This window comes from Pocillopora damicornis, chromosome 7 (assembly GCF_964200805.1).
Source record: "Pocillopora damicornis chromosome 7, jaPocDami1.2, whole genome shotgun sequence".
Lineage (NCBI taxonomy): Eukaryota > Metazoa > Cnidaria > Anthozoa > Scleractinia > Pocilloporidae > Pocillopora > Pocillopora damicornis.
In genome coordinates this window covers 11,005,001-11,026,279 of record NC_142676.1, presented here as the reverse complement: position 1 = coordinate 11,026,279, position 21,279 = coordinate 11,005,001, and the positions used below count along the sequence as shown (strand labels likewise).

Sequence of the window (21,279 nt, the reverse complement as noted above, 5' to 3'; positions counted from 1 at the left end):
AACTAATTTTTCGCCATTTTCTCCGACTTCTTCAAAACCTTTTGGTTGTTGCATAAAAACTTCGCATTCACCGATTGGTGCATTAAGATAGGCTGATCTTACATCCATTTGATGAATGATCATGCCTGTTTGCACGGCTTGCTGCATAAGTAGTCGAACTGAACTCATCCGTGCGGTTGGAGCAAAGGTTTCGTGGTAGTCAATTCCAGCAGTTTGCGAATAACCCTTAGCTACATATCGAGCTTTGTGGGTCTCCCCACCGTCCGGGCCAACCTTCACTGCAAACACCCAGCGGCCACCGACAATTTTTCTACCCGCAGGTGGCGTGACTAATTCGAAAGTGTCATTGTCTCGAATTGCAGTCATTTCGTCGCTCATGGCCTTTTTCCATTTCAACCCCTCGATAGAGTTTATGGCTTCTTCGTAACTTGTCGGAATGTTTGAAACTCTATAACAGTAATCTACTGTGACGTTAATATCATCGTCTGAGTCAGTGTCTAAAACATAGTCTTCTAAGTGTTGGGGTTTGTTACGGGTTCGTGGGGGGTAGCGTTTGTCATTTTCACCGTTATCAGATTGCTCACCGGGGCTCTGACTCTCTGTCTCAGTTGAGTTACTAGTCACTTCATCATGTTCCCCCTCTGTCAGTTTTGTCGGGTCAACAGCTGGTCGTAGAGCGTCCTCATCAAAATGTGGCGAGTTGTCAGTTCGGAAAAATTTTACACATCTTACCCGCTCAATTTTGTTTGATTCCGGGAAATACACTAGGTAAGATGGACTTTCCTTGTCATAGCCTACAAAGATACCTTTCTTGCTACGCGCTTCTAGCTTCTTTGCATTTTGAACATAAGCATAGCAAGTGGAGCCAAAAACTTGCATGTGGCTAATATCCGGTCTGTTGCCTACAAGCGCTTCGTAGGGAGTTTTGCCTAATCTCGCGTTGAAACATCGATTTCTGATATGGGCGGAAGTCATTAGCGCGTATGTCCAAAATTGTTTTGGCAATTTTGATTCTAACAAAAGGCATCTGGCCATTTCAAAAAGACTGCGCCATGCCCGTTCCGCCGATCCATTTTGATGCGGTGAGTAGGGGCAGGATGTCTCGTGTTTTATGGTGTTTTCGCGCAATAATGATCGGAACGCTTTGTTCGAAAATTCGCCTCCGTTGTCGCTCCTAATGCGCTTTATCTTGCCATACGGGGCTGTGTCAGCCAGGAATTTCTTTGTGGCCTCTACTGTGTCACTTTTCTGCTTAAGAAAATAAACCATAATGATTCCAGTATAGTCATCCACGAAACATAATGTATACTTGAAACCATCTCTGGCCTCCGGACTGATTGGACCAGCCAGATCACAGTGGACAAAATTTAATGCTGCTTTAGCTCTTTCATCGGGTTTCCGGTTCCGAAATTGACACATTTTACCTTGCGTGCAAACCGCACACTCGCATATTTTGTCATCCTTGATTCTCATGCCGTCAACAACATTAGATAATTTTCGTAAATCCTGAAAATTACAATGGCCCATAATTTTATGCCACTCCATCAAAGAGCTTGCATTGTTGTGGGAGGATGAAATGCTATTCAAATAGTACAACCGTCCCTTTTGCTCGATCTCGAACTTTGTGCCATCCGGTGCTTTGAAATATTTTTCTTTCCTGTTAAGATTTATGCTCGCCCCTCTTTCTACCGCCGCGGAAACAGAAAAAATATTCTGAGTGTAGGACGGGATATACAGAGCGTTGTTAAGGATAACATCATGCAAATTACCGTTAATGTCATATAACTTAACCTTAGCTTCTCCCCTCCCCAAAACTACGTTAGCCTTACTTCCATCGGCGAGCTCAACAACATGATCCTTTGCTTTAAAGTCTAAGTCAAACTTTAAAAACTTAGATTCCTCAGTTACTATATGACTAGTAGCTCCCGAATCGAAAAGTAAACTATTTTGCTGTTTCTTACCTAGACCACTTTGGTCTTTAACGGTGAAAGTAAAATAATGTTCAACGGAGTCCATGTTCTTTGATATTTCCCTCTTTCTTTGGGGTTCCGCGGCTGTTTTCGCTGCATCGGTCTTCCGTACTCGGCACTCTTTAGTGTTGTGGGACTTGGTCCGGCATTGTTGGCACCATTTATCCACTACTTTATGGGAGTAACAGTTTACAGTTTTGTGCCCCTTTTTGCCACATTTATAACAGTTTCCTTGGAACTTCGCTGGGAGCGCCTTGGACGCGTTAGCCAGCATAACACCGTCGTTTTCACTACGGCAACATCGCTCGTTTTCCTCATGGCTTCGAAGGGCTGTCTTAAACTCAGCAAAGGTTATTTGCTTTTCTCTCTGCATAACTACAGTAGCAAAAGCCCTGTAGCTGCTAGGAAGACCTTTTAGTGCCATAGCTACCAGTAAGCTATCGCTGATCACCTCCCCCGCTGCCTTCAGAGCAGTTGCCGCGGTCTCCGCCCTAATAATGTAGTCCGTGGTGGTCTCTCCGTCATTCATACGAAGCGAAGTCAGCTCTGTGTAGAGGGCAATGATTCTGGGCTTTCCTTTCCCTTGGTAGTGCTCTCGCAACACGCGCAAAGCTTTCCTCCCATCGTTGTTGGCTTCCCTTATGACGAGGGACAAGCTTCTGTCGTCCAAACACTGAACAAGTTCGGCGAAGGCATGCGCTTTCTTTTCAGCACTGGGGGCTGTCGTTTCGCTTTCTGGGGGAACGACCACATTGTACAGCTTCTGAAGGCGCATGTATCCCAAAAACTTTACCTCCCATAGCTCGTATTTACTGTCATCCCCGTCAAACAGGAGTGTTCTCCTGGGCCCATAACCTGTTAGGTTCCAAGAGTTCGATGTCGCCATAGTAGTTACACAAAATGGCACATCAACCAATGCTAGGAGTAATAACTGATTTATTTCTCATAGTGAGTCATATTATATACAGGTTTTTAGATAGGCGTAATTAGAACGGAACAATAATCATTTTAGGCATTTACCACAAAGGAAATTTGCAGGTGGGCAGTAGTACGTTGTGGTGTATTCTAATCAGGGGCAAGTGTTAAGTAACTTAAGTGTGGGTGCTCGGAATATCCGGGCATGTATTCTAACACACCTAACTTCTTCGCACCAAGTGGCACAGAAGGCCTCATCCCTGAAACATTTTTTTATATTCATCTCTCATCTCGTACCTATCCTGTGTATCCGTGTATGTAAGCTATGTTCGCGCTAAAAATCTAAAGGTGGGAGGATAACCGTAACTCCACTGACTCACCTCTACAAGTTAACATTTCTCACAGTGCTAGTTCCTCTCATATTAAATAAGTCGTGCTGATTAGACATGGTCGAAATGTAAATGGTTTTTTTGACAGAATAATTGAAGACAAGTACGCATGCATTAAGGGTGTCTGGCTCGATATTTCGATACGCCCACGAAATCAATTGACCGTGAAGATCTGAGAGAAAGCCGTTTACCAACAGGCTACTGGAAAGCGCTTTTAGTTATTCACCATACGGTATGGCTGCATACCCACAAATATGTCGTAGAAAAGCCGGTTAAGACAACAGGACAACATGCAAAAGAATGGAGTCTTTTGTTAAGATTAAAGAATCATATTACGACATTCATAAAATTAACCAGGACTCCATTCACGAGCGATGACACATTGATCTCTATAGTTTGAAAGGTTACGGAGTCGCATTACAACACTAACCAGGACCCCAATAACTAGCGATGATAAGTTGATCCCCTACAGTTTGACATGCTTTCACACATTCCCAACAGACCCGGGGAAATAACGCTGCGGGAGATGATACTTGCAATAAAAGCCATATCCGTCCTCTCATGATTGTTTCTGTTCAGAGAAATTACTATTATTAATTATTATTAAGCATCCAAATTAAACCCGAATTGCACCGGTTTTACTTCGTACTTCACCTATGAATGGTCTATAAAACTCTGGACGCCCTCTCGATCAATCAAATACAGTAGCTTAAAACCAATCAAGATTTGGTGGTGGTGAGTATCATCCTGTATATCAGACAGTTTGCATGTGTTCAATTTAGGGTCCATTGCTTCTTTGGGTCATCATTCTTTGGTTGTGACAGGCCCCTTTGATAACCTTATTGTTGGTTTTTATTTTCTTTTAATAGAAAGCCGTCAAAAGACTCTGGTTTTGGTTTTAAACACCCCAAGCAAAGGGTACAACTGACGGACTTAGATCAGACTTGATTTCACAGCCATTGATGATGCTCTCCTTCTCCATGCAAGGCCATGAAGTAGTAATTTTCATGTAAACTCGTGAGGTTTCAGTATTAATAAATGTTTCATCATAAAGGGCCAATAGGTTGGAAGTTTCTCATGGCTTCTCGCTGATTAAAACACAGGTTGACCCTAAAGCTGTCCCCACTTTTTCAAACAAATTAGTAGGGATAAAAAAAAACACTTTTGATATTGCCAATATATTAATAAATAAAATAATAAATAAATAAGCGCTCGGGCGCTTCTTCGAGGAAATAGTGTATACTGCAACTCCATACCAACTTTGGACTTGAATCAATACTGGTTAATGAGTACGAAAGTGAATTGAAAAGTAAATTCATAAAAAAATGAAGATGACGAGTTTAGGGATTTCTTATAATTAAACATTCTCTGTAAATATCTAAACCGAAAATTTGAGCCTCAGCAAAATGTTATCTTTCAATTTACGTCACCGCTCCTTGCCAAAGCATTCAAAAAGCGTTTGAGAGTACTTTTGTCGACTGCAGTAACACGCGGATTTGTACGATCACTAAGTTAGGACATTACGCACCATAGTACAATTTCACCCACCCTTCATAATGAATATCAGATGGAATCACCAGGTCAGTAGTGAAGTAGTCCTTGAACTAGCTAGTGAGGAATTAAGTAGAAAAGAGAAGTAAATGGAGTCGGATTCGTAGTTTTGACCGTGTAATCAGGATGAGTGACAACGGCTGAGACAAGGCACCTATGTTGCGTAAAGTGTCAACGAGCTGCCCTGATGTGAAGGCGCTCTCGAATATGATAGTATTAATCGCCAAATGTCACAGCTTGCAGACAATCCACCAAACAAAAATAGCTTTGAACAAAAGTTTACAGAAATAAACTGTCGTTCAAAATTAATCATAAATTATTGTCGGAAGTACTGTAAGTACGCCTAACTCCATTCCGTCAAAGGAAAACTGATTAGTCCTCGAAATAGTTAATACTCTATGACAAATGATAAAAAACCTACTATGATCCTATACTTAACGAAGAAATACGTTACCGCCAGCCCTAAAATGTGACCATGAACCGTCAAAGATCCCGAAAATTGAATTGTCAACCGTCAAAATCGGAAAAAATTAAACTTCAGCCGTCAAAGCTCCTCCCCTCCCCACCCATTGAGATCCTGATTTAATGGTCTTCATTATGACGGTCTATTTTAAAATAAGTGCCTTTTTAAGAGGACTTTTTGGTTTTTTTTCTGTGACAAAATATATACCTTGAGAAGTGCTCCAAACCTCACGGAAAGGTATCAGAACGCATTTGAATTTTTAAATTTTTCGAGGGAGGAGGCCTCTGCAATTTAATTAGAAACCCATATCTCTAAGGTTCTGTCCTAGTTTCCTTTCCAGTCCCTTTATGATTAAGCTACAGAAAAGAACAAACCCATCTCTTTAACAGGCCGCTACAATTGGCTAGAACCTAATAAAGAACCAATGAACCCAAGTTGTGTCAGACAGACGGAGGCTGGAAGTCTATTGTATCACCCAGTTGCGCAACGTATCGTTGTAAAGTAAAAACAGATTTGAGTTGATGCAGCACATACAACTTGAGAGCGACTTAAATGTGAAACTTAAAGCGCAAACAAAACTAAACTTCAGTACGTGCTTCAGCCATCCATCATGTCTGCTGATTTCAAGTGCCATCTCATTTTCTTTCTCTTGCCTTCTTTTTTCACAGCAGCTAACTGTTCTCCAGGTAAATGTTTTACCATATCCTTTGTTCCGTTCACATCTTTCTTATGTTTTTTCCTTATTTCATTATTACTCCCAGATCCCTCCCACCCTAGATGAGGTGGGCCTTTATAATTCTACTATAGTAGAAATGAAAACTAATGACGCGAAATACGTTTTTCCATATGCCGTTTTTCCGAAAACGTCAAAACGATTACATCTCCAAGCAATTAGATATCTTATAGATGAAACCCATTTTTTATCTTCATACAATCACTTATACCGTTTGAATGTAAAATAAATTTCAATCAGTTTCTGAAATCTCACATCAGTCACATTGTACAAAAATTTCACTGGAAAATCTTTATGACAGTGTGTGCTGAGAAAATATATTTTATAAGTCGCATTTCCGCGTACTATGTTTTACTGTCCGCTGAATAATATTTTTCATTCTCGTCCTTGTTTCAATTTATTCAATCCTTTCTTATTTCGCGTAATTTCTTAAAATAAGCTACAATATTTTACCATAATTCTCGTTATCTTCATGATCATTCGATCTTTCTCGTTTAGGACAAAAAAATTATGACCTCGATTAGTACAAAACCTTATTAATATGCGAGCTCAAAACAACAAAGAGAAGGCTGCTATAAAACAAACAGAAAAGGAACTGGGAATAAATTCATTTGAGAATCTTTGAATCCATCCATTTTTTAAGCTAGTCTAATCTGGGGTGATGGCTCTTTACGGTAAACGGTATAATTTTTGTTATTTTAGGGCTATCAGTTAATTTTGTTCCGTTGCGATTAACCCAACAACATCAGTTAAAAAAACGCAAAAATTTGTCCACATTGTTTTTAATTCATATCTCAACAAATGTTAATACATGATACATGTCAGCAACATTTCCTGAAAATCTGAAAGAAAAAGAATAAATAATGAATTTTTTATGAATTTTTATGTGCACCCATGTCATTCCAAAAAAATTAGCAAAAATTTGTCCACATTCAGTTTTTAATTCATATCTCAACAATTTCGTCCTGTGACGGCTTATCGTTCTTACCCGAAAAGAACCGTTGTCAAAGCAAAAGTAGGAACATTCTCCTCAATATTTTACGACCCTGAGTGTTGGCCCGGTCTTGAGCTTGAACCCTCGACCTCCTCCACGCCAGTCGAGCGCTCTAAAACGTGAGCTAACCAAGCGCGACTCGTACAATATGTCATTTTAAAGTGTATAAAATGGGCTTCTCAGGAAAAAAAAATTCATCATTGAAAGCCAGGACTTTCCTAAAAAGTTAAATTTAAAACACAAAATAACTAAGATATAGTGTAAAACTTGAGGTCAAAGTCACTTTTCCTCACAGGTATAGGTTACTTAAGATTAATTGATAGCAGAAGTTAATTAATGTGTACAAAATGTAATGTACCTTTGCATTCTCGGTCATTCCCAGTGAGTTCTTTTACCTCTGGAACTAATCTTTCGAAATATTCCCGCTATATTCCTAAAACATTTTTTTCGAATCCGCTCTAATTTATCCTAATCCAAATATCACTTGGAAGAGTTGAAGAACACTAGACCTTGTAATTTTAAACAAATTGACCTTTCCCTTCTTTGGCTCATACGTATGTGATGATCAATATCCGGAAATCTCTCACATCAATTAAAAAAAAAAACACACACACACACATTTGCTGTAAGTGGAAAAATTGTTCTCAGAGGTGCAACCTTAAATAGTCCTGCCATATACAGTTTTGTCTATATCATGAAACATGGCGTCGAGGTTCAATTTTTAAAAACCAAGGCTAGCCCAACATTTGAATCGCACATTTTTGTTTGTGACATTTATGGCCCTCTAGATTCAGTTCACTTGAAAAAAGCACACAAAGAGCTTTGCGTCAAACAATTTAAAGAGCAGTTTGAATAGTGTCGGCTGAAATGTGTGGGACACATGATTTAAGCTGAGCTGCGATGACTTCATTATTTGGGATGGTTGAGGACACACAATCAATCAGTGAAATACCCTTCTTCTGAACTAGATTTCCTATTTCTTTGCATCGTATTTCCTTAAACCTGCATTTTCTCAGGCAATTTGAGTTAAAATTTATTTTTGGATGTATATTATTATAAGGTAAATTCCATTTCTGTGTGACATTGCGTAAAACACCAGTCGAATTACCGTACTAACACTGGTTAGTTTGGTGCTAGTAACTTCTTGTAGGACACAAATATATTCTTCCTAATTTCCAGCAACATCTTGTGAAACTTCAAGTTCTACACAGGAGGCGAAAAATCATTAAAAAAAACACATTCTCTTAAAGTCAGTTGCACATCGTCCTAATTACGTATGGAAATATAATTCCCAAAATATTTCTTGCAGGAAAACAAAAAGGAAAGTGGTCATGATGAAGGAAATGGAATCCTCTTTCGAAACTTTAACGAGTCGCGCTTGGTTAGCTCACGTTTTAGAGCGCTGGACTGACGTGGAGGAGGTCGAGGGTTCAAGCTCAAGACCGGGCCAACACTCAGGGTCGTAAAATATTGAGGAGAATGTTCCTACTTTTGCTTTGACAACGGTTCTTTTCGGGTAAGAACGATAAGCCGTCACAGGACGAAATTGCAAGAATCCGTAAACGGAAACGTGGTAGAAACATGTTAAACCGTTCCGGAAACACGACGGATAACCTGTGTTTCCCTTACCGGTTTCGTGACGTTTTCTCGCGTTTCCGTTGCTGCGTATACAACGGAACCGGACCACTTTTACGTAAACATAACGGAAACATGGAGTTGCATGTTTCCGCCACGTTTCAGAAATACGGAAACATGTGATTTCGTCCTGTGCGTAGGCCCCGTCTCCTTTCTCTTCTCTGAAATGATTAACAGGGACGTTAAAGAACCAACGCACTTCTCGCAAAGAGTCGGGAACGTAGCTCCCGGTGTTGCGCTCTGGCCATGTCATGGTATACACAAACCTACATTTAAACCAGTTCTCGTTTCAACTCGTTTTTTACAGACACGGTTTTTTAAGCAAGACCACTTTCATCTAGACTTCCATCTATCTCTAGAGAAGGCCTGTTTGAAGAATTTTATAAATTTCCTGAAATGGAGGGAATGGTTTCTATATTGGAAACTAATTTGAAATTTGCAAAAAGTAACATTTACGCTTGTGACTTCGCCCATATCATATGATTGTGTGAAAGACCATTACGTTTGTTAGACTGATTAACGCATGAGTATTTGACGTTCTGTGTGAGATCTATAAAAATATTTGCGAATTTTTCTCCACGTTCTGTAAGCCAACATTTTAAGGCATACTTTTAGTCGTCATTTATATATACTTTGGCCGTTTACATCTATCTTTTTTACTTATTCAAATTCAGAGGGGTTGGGTTTTTTTTAATGAAAACCTTGTCAGTTCTTGAAATTGGTTTTTTTTTCCTCAGACACTTGGTTTTCTAAAGAGAAAGGACATCTTTCCGGAAGATACAAATTAGGAAATGTTATAAAATGACTTTAATAATAAGAACACGACGAATCCTTAATCGCATTGCCTAGGCATTAAACTCTTCGAAGACAATTGTTCTTCCTTTCTCGACGACTCAAAAAGTGTAAATATAGTGAAAGGATTTCGATGGGCTTAATCGTTAGCCACAAAATAATGCAAGCGTTGGGCGTAGAACTGACAGATGTTAACCGTCAGTCGTAAACATAGTTAAATGTAAAAAATTCAATGTTTTAGAATTGGCGGAAAGAAATTTAATGGTAGCCTTAACAAAGGCAAAATTTTAACCGTTAGTTATAAAAGCCATCACCCCACTGAGACTTACTAGTAAACGAAGATATACGTTAACGCAGAAATTTAAAAAAAAAAAAATTACCGAAAAAACAGTTCTTCGCGCGTTATAATATGGAGATCAAACGGAAATTGAAAGACATGATCGAAGATTTACGCGAGAAACTATGGTGGTCATCCGCTAAGAGTGAGAACTCCAGGTATATAAGATTGTTGTCAATTTTCAGTACTTATTCTCCCAGCATTTGCACCCACCAGTGCGACGGACTATGTTATTCTACTGAACGTGTTTTGGCCTGCTTGTTATAAATATAAACAGTAATATCTTGAACGACTTTAATTGAATATATGAAAATCATTGTTGTCGAGTATTAGTAAAGGGAAACTATTCCTCGTGTTGCCACATGCATCTGAAGTAAAGATGGAACCAGGCACAACTTTAACTAGCTTCTTCTCTATCTTTTGCTGTAATCGACACCAACTTGATTTGTTCAACTACATTGAACGTTTAACGTCTATCCTACTGCACAAAAAATATTGATGCAATTTTTAGGAAAACAAGCTCTGAACAAGCGGTAGCTTTAATTTTCGCATGAACCTACTCGCTCTGCTTGTTGACAAGCATCTCTATGTTTGAAGCTAAATAAGAAATTAACTGCTTTTGAAGACCGCTTAGGTATTTGCATATTGAGAGGCGATTATTAAAAGGAGGGGAAGATATATTTATGAATATCACGAAATGTTGAGGAATTTTTACGATAGAACTAGAGTTGAAGTCAAAGATCACCCTCGATCCGCCATATTGGCGGGCAAGTATGGGCAGACCAAGTGCGATTTCCAGTTTTTTTAGTAAGCAAAAATAATTGGAACATTCTTATATCAATTTCGTAATTAGGACCCTAAAACAAGACCTCATGCCAAATCTCAGCCAAATCGGTGAAATGAAATGGCCCACGAAAGGTCGAAAGTTACAGACTATCGAACCTAAATGGAATCTTTTAGACGATTTTTTCGTGAACTGTATTGTTTAAAATTCCTGTTTCACTTTTATAGTGGACTGCTTCGTCAGCGTAGCTTCAGCTTCCGTTTTGTTGTTATTTATTGTTATTTTTTAATTCCTTCAATTCCCCGCTTCCTACGGTACCTCTTAAAACTATGTGAAGGCCCCTTCTCTTACCTGGTTTATGCTATAGATTCCTGCTTGATATCTTTTCATTTTACGATAATGATTGTTCCATAAATAAATGAATAAATAGAAAGAAGTAATAATGATAATAATAATAATAATAATAATAAAGCGGTCAAACAAATTTATGATATGCACTATTTTTGAAAATTTCAGAATGTTCGTTGCTGGTAAAAACATTTCTACGAATAGCTAAAAATATTCGTTTCTTCAAAATGTTGATGCATTTTTTGATTTTGTTCATTGCAGGTAATGATATTAATAAAAGGTAGTGACTAGGATGGCAACTAGGATTTGCACCAGAATCTTAAAGACTATCTAAATCAATTTCACCCTGAACTTAAAAAAATCGTCCTTTTACTGGAAATCGATGGTTGCGAGAGACTGAGGTCAGATGAGTCTGGATTCAAAGTTTTTTAGGGTTCAAATGGTTTCTTAATTTGGAAAAAATTTATTCTTTTTGATGGATAATAGCTTCTACCCTTCTCTTTTTGTTTCATTGAAATCGATGTTCAAAAATGCCCAATGAACTGTAATCAAACTGTGTTTGTTTTTCTAACAACATAGCAACAATACAGGTTCAAGGAGACAGGTTTGTCGCTCTATTTGCCTTTAACTCGTGGTCAAAACAAATTAAGAAACATGAGCACATTATTTTGAAAACATTTATATTTTTAGAGGGAAAACACGAAGTAATGTAAATACATTGAAGGTATGCCAAAAGACTACCACTAAAGTTCAGTGTTCAAAAACATAACAGAAAAAAACAGAAATGATGAAAAATATAACCAAACTGGCATAATTGTTAAAATTCATACTAATCATGACGGTGTGTGAGCGAATATGATCATGCTGAAGTTCATCGCGGCTCGCTCATCATGGCGATCTCCAGTCATCACAATAAAGCAAGTCTCAGAAACTACATCGGGCGCCCTTCGAGTGAAAAAATAAGAGCTTGCTCTGATATCCTTTCCGATACGTTGAGTGGAAAGTCACATCAGTCACTGCAGCCGAGTTTTGCGGCGCTGTCATCCCGCGCGATCTTCACGTTCCGGTGAATTCGGCTGTCGTTCATTCAACAAGCACTCGCCTTGAACAGTTTGTTTTCTACCTTGTCATGTGAAAAAACTCACGTGTTTTTATGAGCCATAATTCGGCTGAAGTTCACTGAACTTTTCGCTTCAAGATTCTGTCATGATTAGAGACTTAAAAAAAAACTTCAAGCAAAAGTGAGTGTTAAATTCGACATACCGAACTATTTTAGTTTGTAAACTAAGGTAGAATGTGAACTTTGATGGTTTGAAACTTTTGACAGCTTTAGTCTTGTACAGCCAATCAGAATATTTGAACCATTCTAACAGGGATTCGTGTTTCTCCCTACACTTCTTTCGTGGTTTAGCCGCTTCCTGCGTGCTTTATAACAGAACAGACTCTATACCTCCCCATTGGGGGATATTGTCAGACAATACAACATGGGCTATCATTTCTATGCTGATGATACTCAGTTGTATCTGTCTTTCAATTCTCTCAGTGGGGATGATCAAGCTTATTCTGTCTCTCAGGTTGAATCTTGTGTTAGAGATATCGACCGTTGGATGTCTTGTAACAAACTTAAGTTGAATAGGGACAAGACGGAACTGCTCGTTATCAGTTCAAAATATCGACCACGCCCATCTTTAGATAGTATCCTGATTGATGATCATCGTGTAGAGCGGTCTGACAAAGCTAGGAACATAGGAGTTGTTTTTGATGAGACCTTGTCACTGGATAAGCATGTGAGTTCCGTTTGTAAATCTGCTTTATTTCATCTTCGGAATATCGCTAAGATTAGAATGTATCTGACTTTTGAGTGCACAAAGACCCTTGTCCATGCTTACGTTACTTGTCGACTGGACAATTGTAACTCGTTGCTCCTCGGGTCACCGGACTATATTATTCAGAAGCTCCAGCGCGTTCAAAACTGCGCCGCACGCCTTGTAGCTGGGCAACCTAGCGCTGCGCACATTCGCCCCATCCTTAAGGAGCTACACTGGTTACCTGTGGAGCAGCGAATTACCTTTAAAGTATTACTGTTAACTTTTAAAGCTCTCAATAATCTGGCGCCTCCGTATTTAAGTCAACTTATAGTCCCATATAACCCTACAAGAAATCTTAGGTCTGCTGGCAAACATTTATTAGAAGTACCGAATGTGCGCCTGAAGAGCTATGGGGACAGGGCCTTTTCGGTCGCTGCCCCAAAGCAATGGAATGATTTTCCCTTAGACATTAAATTAAGTGGATCAGTTGATGTTTTTAAATCTAGATTGAAAACTTATCTTTTCAGACTCGCTTTCATTTGACTTTTTGTTTTAGTGTCATTGTCAGTTAGTAATTTTTTTTTGATTGTAAAGCGATATAGAGCTTTTGTATATACCGCTATACAACTAAAGTTATTATTATTATTATTATTATTATTATTATTAACAGAGCACAGTCAAGGCTTCTTTATTTGTTAATCAGATAGAAATTAAAAAGGGAGGTAAATGGAGTCGGAGTCGCGCACAGTCTTCGGCGTGTAATCAGGATGAGTGACAACGGCTCAAATAAGGCACTTACGTTGGTATATATTGTGAGAACAGTCACAATGCCCTAAATACTGTTTTTCTCACTTGCTCAATGTGTATAAATTGAAGTAGCCTGGAAACTAGGGAAAAATCCCAACGAAAGTTTAGTATAGAAAATGCTGAAAAATGTTTATCATCAATTATACCTGACAAAAATTAGAAATAAACTTATTTTGTAAAATGCTCACGAGAAATACAAGCGTGGAAATACACATGGAAAAAAATTAACCCAAACTTTTCGCAGGGAGAGAAGTGTTGGATTTAGTCATTTTGACTTATAATATCTCACACACCTGTAGTATTATTTCTTAAAAGTTTAATAACTATGGTACAGTAAAATTGGCAGAAAGCCTCTTCCCACATGCAGGCATAGCATTTTCAAAACGTTCAAAGAACCTACTTCTGTAGGTCCCATATACCCCTTTTACTCCCTGGATTGCAGTGTAAGTTCTCCTTGCTATCTACTTTACATTTCTTTCGATGTTAGTTCTGAGAAAGTGGTGGTAAATTAAAGTTCGCCTTATCGTAAGGTTGATAATTTTTTTTAACCCTCATTACGTTTTGATCAATGAATTTATTATTTCTCGGAGGAGAAATTACTCATTTAATCTCTCTTTAGAGAGAAAAGGTGAAGAGGATAATGTAGGATTTTCTAGCATCCCAATTCAACCCGAACTGCACCGGTTTTTTTTTTGTACTTCACCTAAGAATGGTCCATAAAATTCTAGACACCCTCTCAATCAATCAAATGCAGTAGCTTAAAACTTATCAAGGCTTGGAAGTGAGCATTTCCCTGCATAGAAGACAGTTTGCATGTGTTCAATTTAGAGTCCATTGCTTCTTTGGGTTATTATTATTCTTTGGTCTGACAGGCCCCTGTGAAAACCTTCTTCTTGGATTTTGTTTTTTTTAGGTAGAAAGTCCTCAAAAGACTCTTGTTTTGATTTTAAAAACCTCAAGCAAAGGATGCAACTGATGGACTTAGATCAGACTTGATTTCACAGCCAATGATGATGCTCCCCATCTCCTTGCAAGGCCGTGAAGTAGTAATTTTCATGTAAACTCATGAGGTTGCATTATTAATAAAACTTTCATCATAAAGGGCCTGCAAGGTGAAAGTTTCTCATGGCTGGCTTCTCGCTGATTAAAATTCACATTGACCCCAAAGCTGTCCCAATTTTCCAAAGAAATTAATAGGAATAAAAAAAAACCACCTGTTCATAATGCCAATATATTAATAAATAAATAAAAATTAAATAAGCGCCCGGGCGCTTCCTCAAGGAAATAGCGTATACCGCAGTTCCGTACCAACGTTGGACTTGAACCAATACTAGTTGATGAGTGCGAAAGCAAATTGAAAAGTGAATTCATAAAAAAAATGAAGATGATGAGTTTAGGGATTTTCTTATAATTGAACATTTTGTGCAAATATCTAAACGGCAAGTTTAAGCCTCAGCATAATTTATCTTTTAATTCACCTCACTGCTCCTTGCCAAAGCGTTCTAAAAGCGTTTGAGAGTACTTTTGTCGACTGCAGTAAAACGCTTATTTCTACCATCACCAAGTTAGGACATTACGCACCATACTATAATTTCACCTACTCGTCATGATGAATATCAGATGGAATCACTAAGTCAGCGGTGAAGTAATTCTTGAACTAGCTTGTGAGGAATTAAGTGGAAAAGAGAAGTAAATGGAGTCAGATTCGCAGTTTTGGCCGTGTAATCAGGATGAGTGACGGCTCAGACAAGGCACAAAAATAGCTTTGAACAACAGTTTACTTCGAAATTAATCATAAATTATTGTTGGAGGTCTTGTAAGTACGCCTAACTCCATTCCGTCAAAGGAAGACTGAAGAGTCCTCAAAATAGTTAATACTTTATGGCAAATGATGAAAAACTTACTATGACCCTAAATATAAACTTGACGAAGAATTACGTTCCTGATTACCGTCGGCCCTAAAATGTAACCATCAGCCGTCAAAGACTCCGAAAATTGAATTGTCAACCTTCAAAACTAAACCCGAGAAAGGAAACTCGAAGCGAAAATGCAGGTATTGTGGTAAACAGATGCACAACAAGAGGCAAGATTGTCCTGCTTTCGGCTAAACGTGCCACAAGTGCAAGAAAAGCAACCATTTCGCGTCGGTCTGTAATTCAACGCGACGAGATCAAGTTAATACTGTCGAAGATGAAAACGACTCGGATTCTGATCTCTCAGTTCTCACAGTGGATGTAGTCTCCGCAATCGCCAGTAAAGGTAAACAAGTCCTTGCCAAGTTAACATTCTGCATTAAAGACAAATACAAGACGTCTATGGAGTGCCAACTAGACACCGGTGCCTCGTGCAACGTGATCAGTCATCGAGATCTGTCTATTCTGTTGCAGAACGGATCGCCTCCACTTAACCACAGTTCAGTCAAGCTTAAATAGCTTGATGGATCAATCATGCGCACCCTAGGAGAAGCACACCTAACTGCAGAACATGAAGGAAAATGCCACACCCTAAAGTTTCAAGTGGTCGACTGCACAAACAAACCTTTGCTATCTGCTGAAGCCTGTGAGCGAATGGGTCTTCTGAAGTTCAACTTCATCCCTCCGTAACGTGTGAACATGGTGGAAAATATGGCAGACCTACCTCTTACAAAGGAAAAGATCTTAAGTAGTTACAATGATGTTTTTGATGGCTTAGGACACATCGGCAACTCCTCGAACAACACACACCCAGACGTGTACCAGTCGCACTTCGCGACGAGGTAAAAGACAAGCTGTCAGACCTGGAGAAGAGAGGCATCATCCAGAAGGTAACTCAACCTACGGAATGGATTAGTAGCATGGTGGTTGTAGCAAAACCGGGCAAAATAAGGATATGCTTGGATCCTAGAGACTTGAACAAAGCCTTGAAACGCCCTAAATACCAGATGCCAACACTGGAGGAACTTCTTCCCAAACTAGGAAAAGCAAAGGTATTCTCTACGCTTGATGCGAAAGATGATTTTTATCAGATCGCCCTGGACAAAGAAAGTAGCATGAAAACAGCATTTTGGACCCCGTATGGACGATACTGTTACAAACGAATGCCTTTTGAGATCAGCGTAGCACCCGAAGAGTTCGAGTGTAAGCTTCAAGAAAAGTTAGCTGACCTTCCTGGAGTGGTCGTGGCACGTGATGATATCTTAGTCATGGGATACGGAGACAGTCAAGAGGAAGCAGTGAAAGACCATGATGACAACTTGGTAAAACTTCTTCAGCGAGCGAGACAAGCAAATCTGAAGCTAAACAAGTCCAAGATGAATCTGAGAAAGCCTGAAGTATCGTTTATGGGCCATGTCATCACAAGCAAAGGTCTAAAACCAGATCCAAAGAACATGAAAGCGGTGGAAGAAATGCCCAGACCTACAAGTAAGAAGGAATTGTCAAGTCTGCTTGGTTTTGTGAACTACTTATCCAAGTTTCTACCCCGACTTGCCGAAGTAGCCAAGCCACTACGAGAACTCACATCCAAAGAAGCAAGATTTCTCTGGTCACCGCAACACGAAACTGCCTTCTCTGACATCAACCAGCTTGTGGTCAACCATCCTGTACTAAAATTTTATGGCCCTCTAGCTGAGGTGACCTTGCAGTGTGACGCCAGCGAATATGGATTAGGTGCCACTCTCCTTCAAGATGGCGAACCTGTAGCATTTACATCTCTCACTTTGTCACCCACTAAAAGGAACTATGCTCAAATAGAGAAAGAGTGTCTAGCGATCGTTTTTGGATGCCAACGCTTTGACCAGTACCTTGCAAGAAAGGACAAAATCACTGTTGAATCAGATCACAAACCATTACAAGCCATTTTCCTGAAGCCTATTCATGCAGCACCGTGCAGACTCCAAAGGATGCTCTCATGTCTATTGCGATACAACCTTGCGGTACAGTACAAGAAAGGAAGTCAAATGTACTTGGCTGATCATCTCTCAAGAGCTCCAGTAGTTGAGAGAAAAGAAGCGGATGAGCTAGATGAATTCCAAGTGTTTGCTTTGGAAGTAGAGAGCCTCAACCCCTTCGATGCGATCAAGTTGTCCCCCGGGAGACTTGAACAGTTGCAAACATGCACAGCCCAAGACCCAGCTCTACTGAGACTGAAGACAACTGTCATTACTGGATTGCCAGAAGTAGAAGAGCAAGTGCCCATCCCTATCAGAGATTACTGGCTTTATCGTGACGAAATCTCAGTACACAATGGAGTGCTGTTCAAGAACCACAGAGTTATCATACCAAAGCTTCTGAGAGAAGAAATCATGTCAAGGATCCACTCAAGTCATTTGGGTATAGAGTCCTGTCTGAGGAAAGCAAGAGATGTGGTATTTTGGCCGGGGATGAACAGTCAGATCAAAGAAATCGTGTCCAACTGCCATGCCTGTGTAGAATTCCAAGCACGTAATCCAAGACAACCCTTACAGACACATGAAATTCCTGAAAGACCATGGAGCAGAGTCGCAGCCGACCTCTTCATTCTTTATGGCAAGAGTTACATTGCTCTAGTGGATTACTTCTCTGACTTCATAGAAGTAGCCGAATTACCTGACACAACATCAAGTTCAGTGATACAGTTCTTAAAGGAACAATACAGTCGCCATGGCATCCCAGACTGCCTTGTCACTGATAATGGATCACAGATTGTCAGCCAGGAATTTATGCAGTTCGCAACAGATTGGGAGTTCAAGCACGTGACCTCCTCACCAAGATACACGAAATCTAATGGCAAAGCAGAATCTGCTGTTAAAATTGTCAAGAGTTTGTTCGAAAAAGCTTTTAAAGATAATATAGACCCTTGGCTTGCTCTTCTCGATTATCACAACACTCCCACTGAAGGTATGAAGTCAAGCCCCACTCAGCGCCTCATGTCACGAAGAACCAGAACACTGTTGCCAACAGCCACTAGCTTACTGCAACCAAAAGTCCTTGAGGGAGTGAACGAGAAGATCAAAGTGAAGAAACAAAAGGCGAAGTACTATCAGGATCGTACAGCAAGAACACTGCCAGAGATAGAAATCGGCAAGGAAGTGAGGGTTGCCCCTCAGGAGCGAAACCAGCCTTGGAAGAGTGGAACATGCGTAAAGAAGCTATCTGATCGTTCCTATTTGGTGGAGACCTCTAGTGAAACATTACGGAGAAACAGGCAAAGCCTAAAACCAGCACCGTCAACATCATCCCATTCATTGGGAAGACAGTCAAAACCAACAACACCTGCCTCAACTACAAGCTTTGAAGCCAGCCCACCCGTTTCAAAGACAGCTGCCATAGCTCCTGAAACCCAAACAGCTCCACAGATGATATCATCAGAAGTTCCAGCTTCTCCCAAAGTACTCAAGACCGGAACAAGGATTGTGAAACCACCATCAAGATACCAAGACTTTGTAACGACCTGAAGGAAGGACTGCTAGTTTAAAAATAAAAAAAATAAAAAAAGTTCATTGTTGTTGCTGTTGCTCCGCTTAAAGTAACTTTAAAGAACATCGCAGAGGCATTTTGTTTGTAATGTTTATTATGATTTGTTTAGGTTGCAGTTGATTCTTGTGTAGTTATTTTTTTTTCAGAGAAGGGAGATGTTACGATATGTACAATTTGATTGACAGCTTACCTTATTTGATTATTGGCTTAATTAAAAATATGCAGTTATTTCACTGCTAGTAGTTGCATGCCTCCAACATGGCGTGTTGAGTTTCTTGTAGTATAGAACAACACGAAACAGTCATTTACCTTATTTAGTACCTGTTTCACAATAGTATCCATCGTAGCCAGGAACGCATTAACACTGGTACAGGTCTTCAGAATACTTTGGAATGCATGTTGCATCATTTAGGCACAGAAAGCTTGAGCATGGTGTCTGTAAATATATTATTTAAGTAACTTCCAAAAAATATCAAAGAAGGTTTGGGTTAACCGTATTATAATCCATCACAATTTTTTGCGCAGGATCGTTTTTTCTTAACGCGTCACGTGACTGCTAAAACTGCGCACGTAGTAAACGATAAGCTCGCAGTTTTCATCGAGCTTCGCACACGCAAACAAATTTGCTTCTCGTAAGAGATGACGTCTTCGCGCAAATACCTATTTGCCTATTTAGATACATATTTACGAGCCATATGGTACCTATTGTTTAGCTTGGGGATTGTTAGCAATAAGCAGCTCTACAAATCAGTAGTCGATCGTAATCTGTAGATCCAACGTCATTTCTTGTGGAATAAGAAAACTTATTGTAATTTATCTAGTAAGGGCAAGAGAATCTTTCAGTATAAGTTTGCTGTACCCAAAATTTTTTTGCACTTTCACGACCCTACTTTCAAAGTATACGCAGGAAAAAGAGACTAAGTACGGGTACTTTCTCATACTAATCTTGTCACGTAATTACAATGCAGTACTGATAAAGTCAAATATCGAGGTAAGAGGTCGAGATAGAGAGGCTGCGACTTTCCCATGGGTTTCATTAAAAGCCGAATACCTTGGTCTACCACCGGTCATCTCCTACTGCCCCCTGTTTAGCTTGCAAGAACTTGAGTTTCGCCTTAGCTCATTTACGAACATCTGCTCATTACCAGGTGAGTCAGCTAAACAATTTTCTTAGCTTACTGTTCCATTAGTTTTTAATCACTGTAAGTTTCAAATGACCAAGTCATTTTTGGAAGTCATTTCATTTTAAGTAGAAACCATAATTGGAATTGCCGTTTTATTTCATCGCAAAGCAATGAGTGCGCTACGGTTTTTCAAGTGAAATTTAACTTGGAATTCACTCGTCAGGCAGTGAATTTTTCTTGAATCGCATAGCTAAAGCCACCAAATCACTGGGCGAAACCAAACGTTTTGCATTTCTGTCAGCCGCGCCAGCGCGCAAACAATGGAAACCCTTTCAAAGTCAGGTGACAAGATCTAGCGAATAAGAAACAAGATATTTTTAGAAAGAAAACCACTTTTATTTCAACCTTTTGAACCTCGTGGAGAACGCAGTGCCTCACATTTTACAATCTTCAGCAAGAAAACTGAAAGTACAAAATACAGAGTTATTTAAGAAAAAAATTTATAGAAAAATTATTTCATTCAATGAATATATGAATATCTTGGATTTACCTGCTACTATACAAGTTGGCAAAATATAGCGCCGACAATCAACGACTAAAATGGTCAAGCAAAAGGAAAGTTTCAAGCGTTCCGGTATTTAAACAAGATCTACAAAAAACCGGTAAGTGCTTTACGGTTATAAAAAATTACATTCAAAATATAATGATTAAGCCTGGAATTTCTCAGTCAACTCTTACGAAAAATAGCTCAAAAAAGCTCAAAAGTCACAATTTTAACTGTTTTTCTTCCAGAGAGTCGCTTGTCGGTGTTTGTTGGACTGAAAGTTTATGGAAATATTTACTGGAGAATTATTAAAAGTTACTCATGTAAACATCCCGCCAACTTCCCCTTCCATCAGGTAAATAGAAGGACTGGCACTGACGTCACGGTTACTCGTATGTGCTGTGTTACTTGGCGGGGCTGAGCTGTTGAGAACAATCTCCCGTAAAGCATGACTTCAACCGCTGTTGATAGCTGTGGTGCTTGGGTTGAAACCGGCCAACTTATTCGACATAAGCCGCTTTTTTTCCAGAGGATTATGGCTGTAGCTGGATATAGATTCCGAATTGGCGTAATTACTCAGGGTTAGCCAGGCAGCTCTGAGATCTCCAGTGGGTCGAAATTATCACAGAGCGCTTGGATGACTGTTTAGC

The 21,279-nt window shown here is 39.5% G+C and overlaps 1 protein-coding gene across 1 annotated transcript; it reads left to right on the top strand.

Moving 5' to 3' along the window:
- Positions 1–12,395: 12,395 nt before the first annotated feature.
- LOC149042542 (uncharacterized) lies at positions 12,396–13,262 on the top strand. Its single transcript, XM_089213610.1, has one exon. The coding sequence runs from the start codon at positions 12,396–12,398 to the stop codon at positions 13,260–13,262; it is 867 nt and encodes a 288-aa protein (XP_089069736.1).
- Positions 13,263–21,279: the final 8,017 nt, after the last annotated feature.

Coding starts and splice junctions, on each gene's coding strand:
- LOC149042542 (XM_089213610.1), top strand. CDS start 12,396: ATGGGCTATCATTTCTATGCTGATGATACTCAGTTGTATCTGTCTTTC.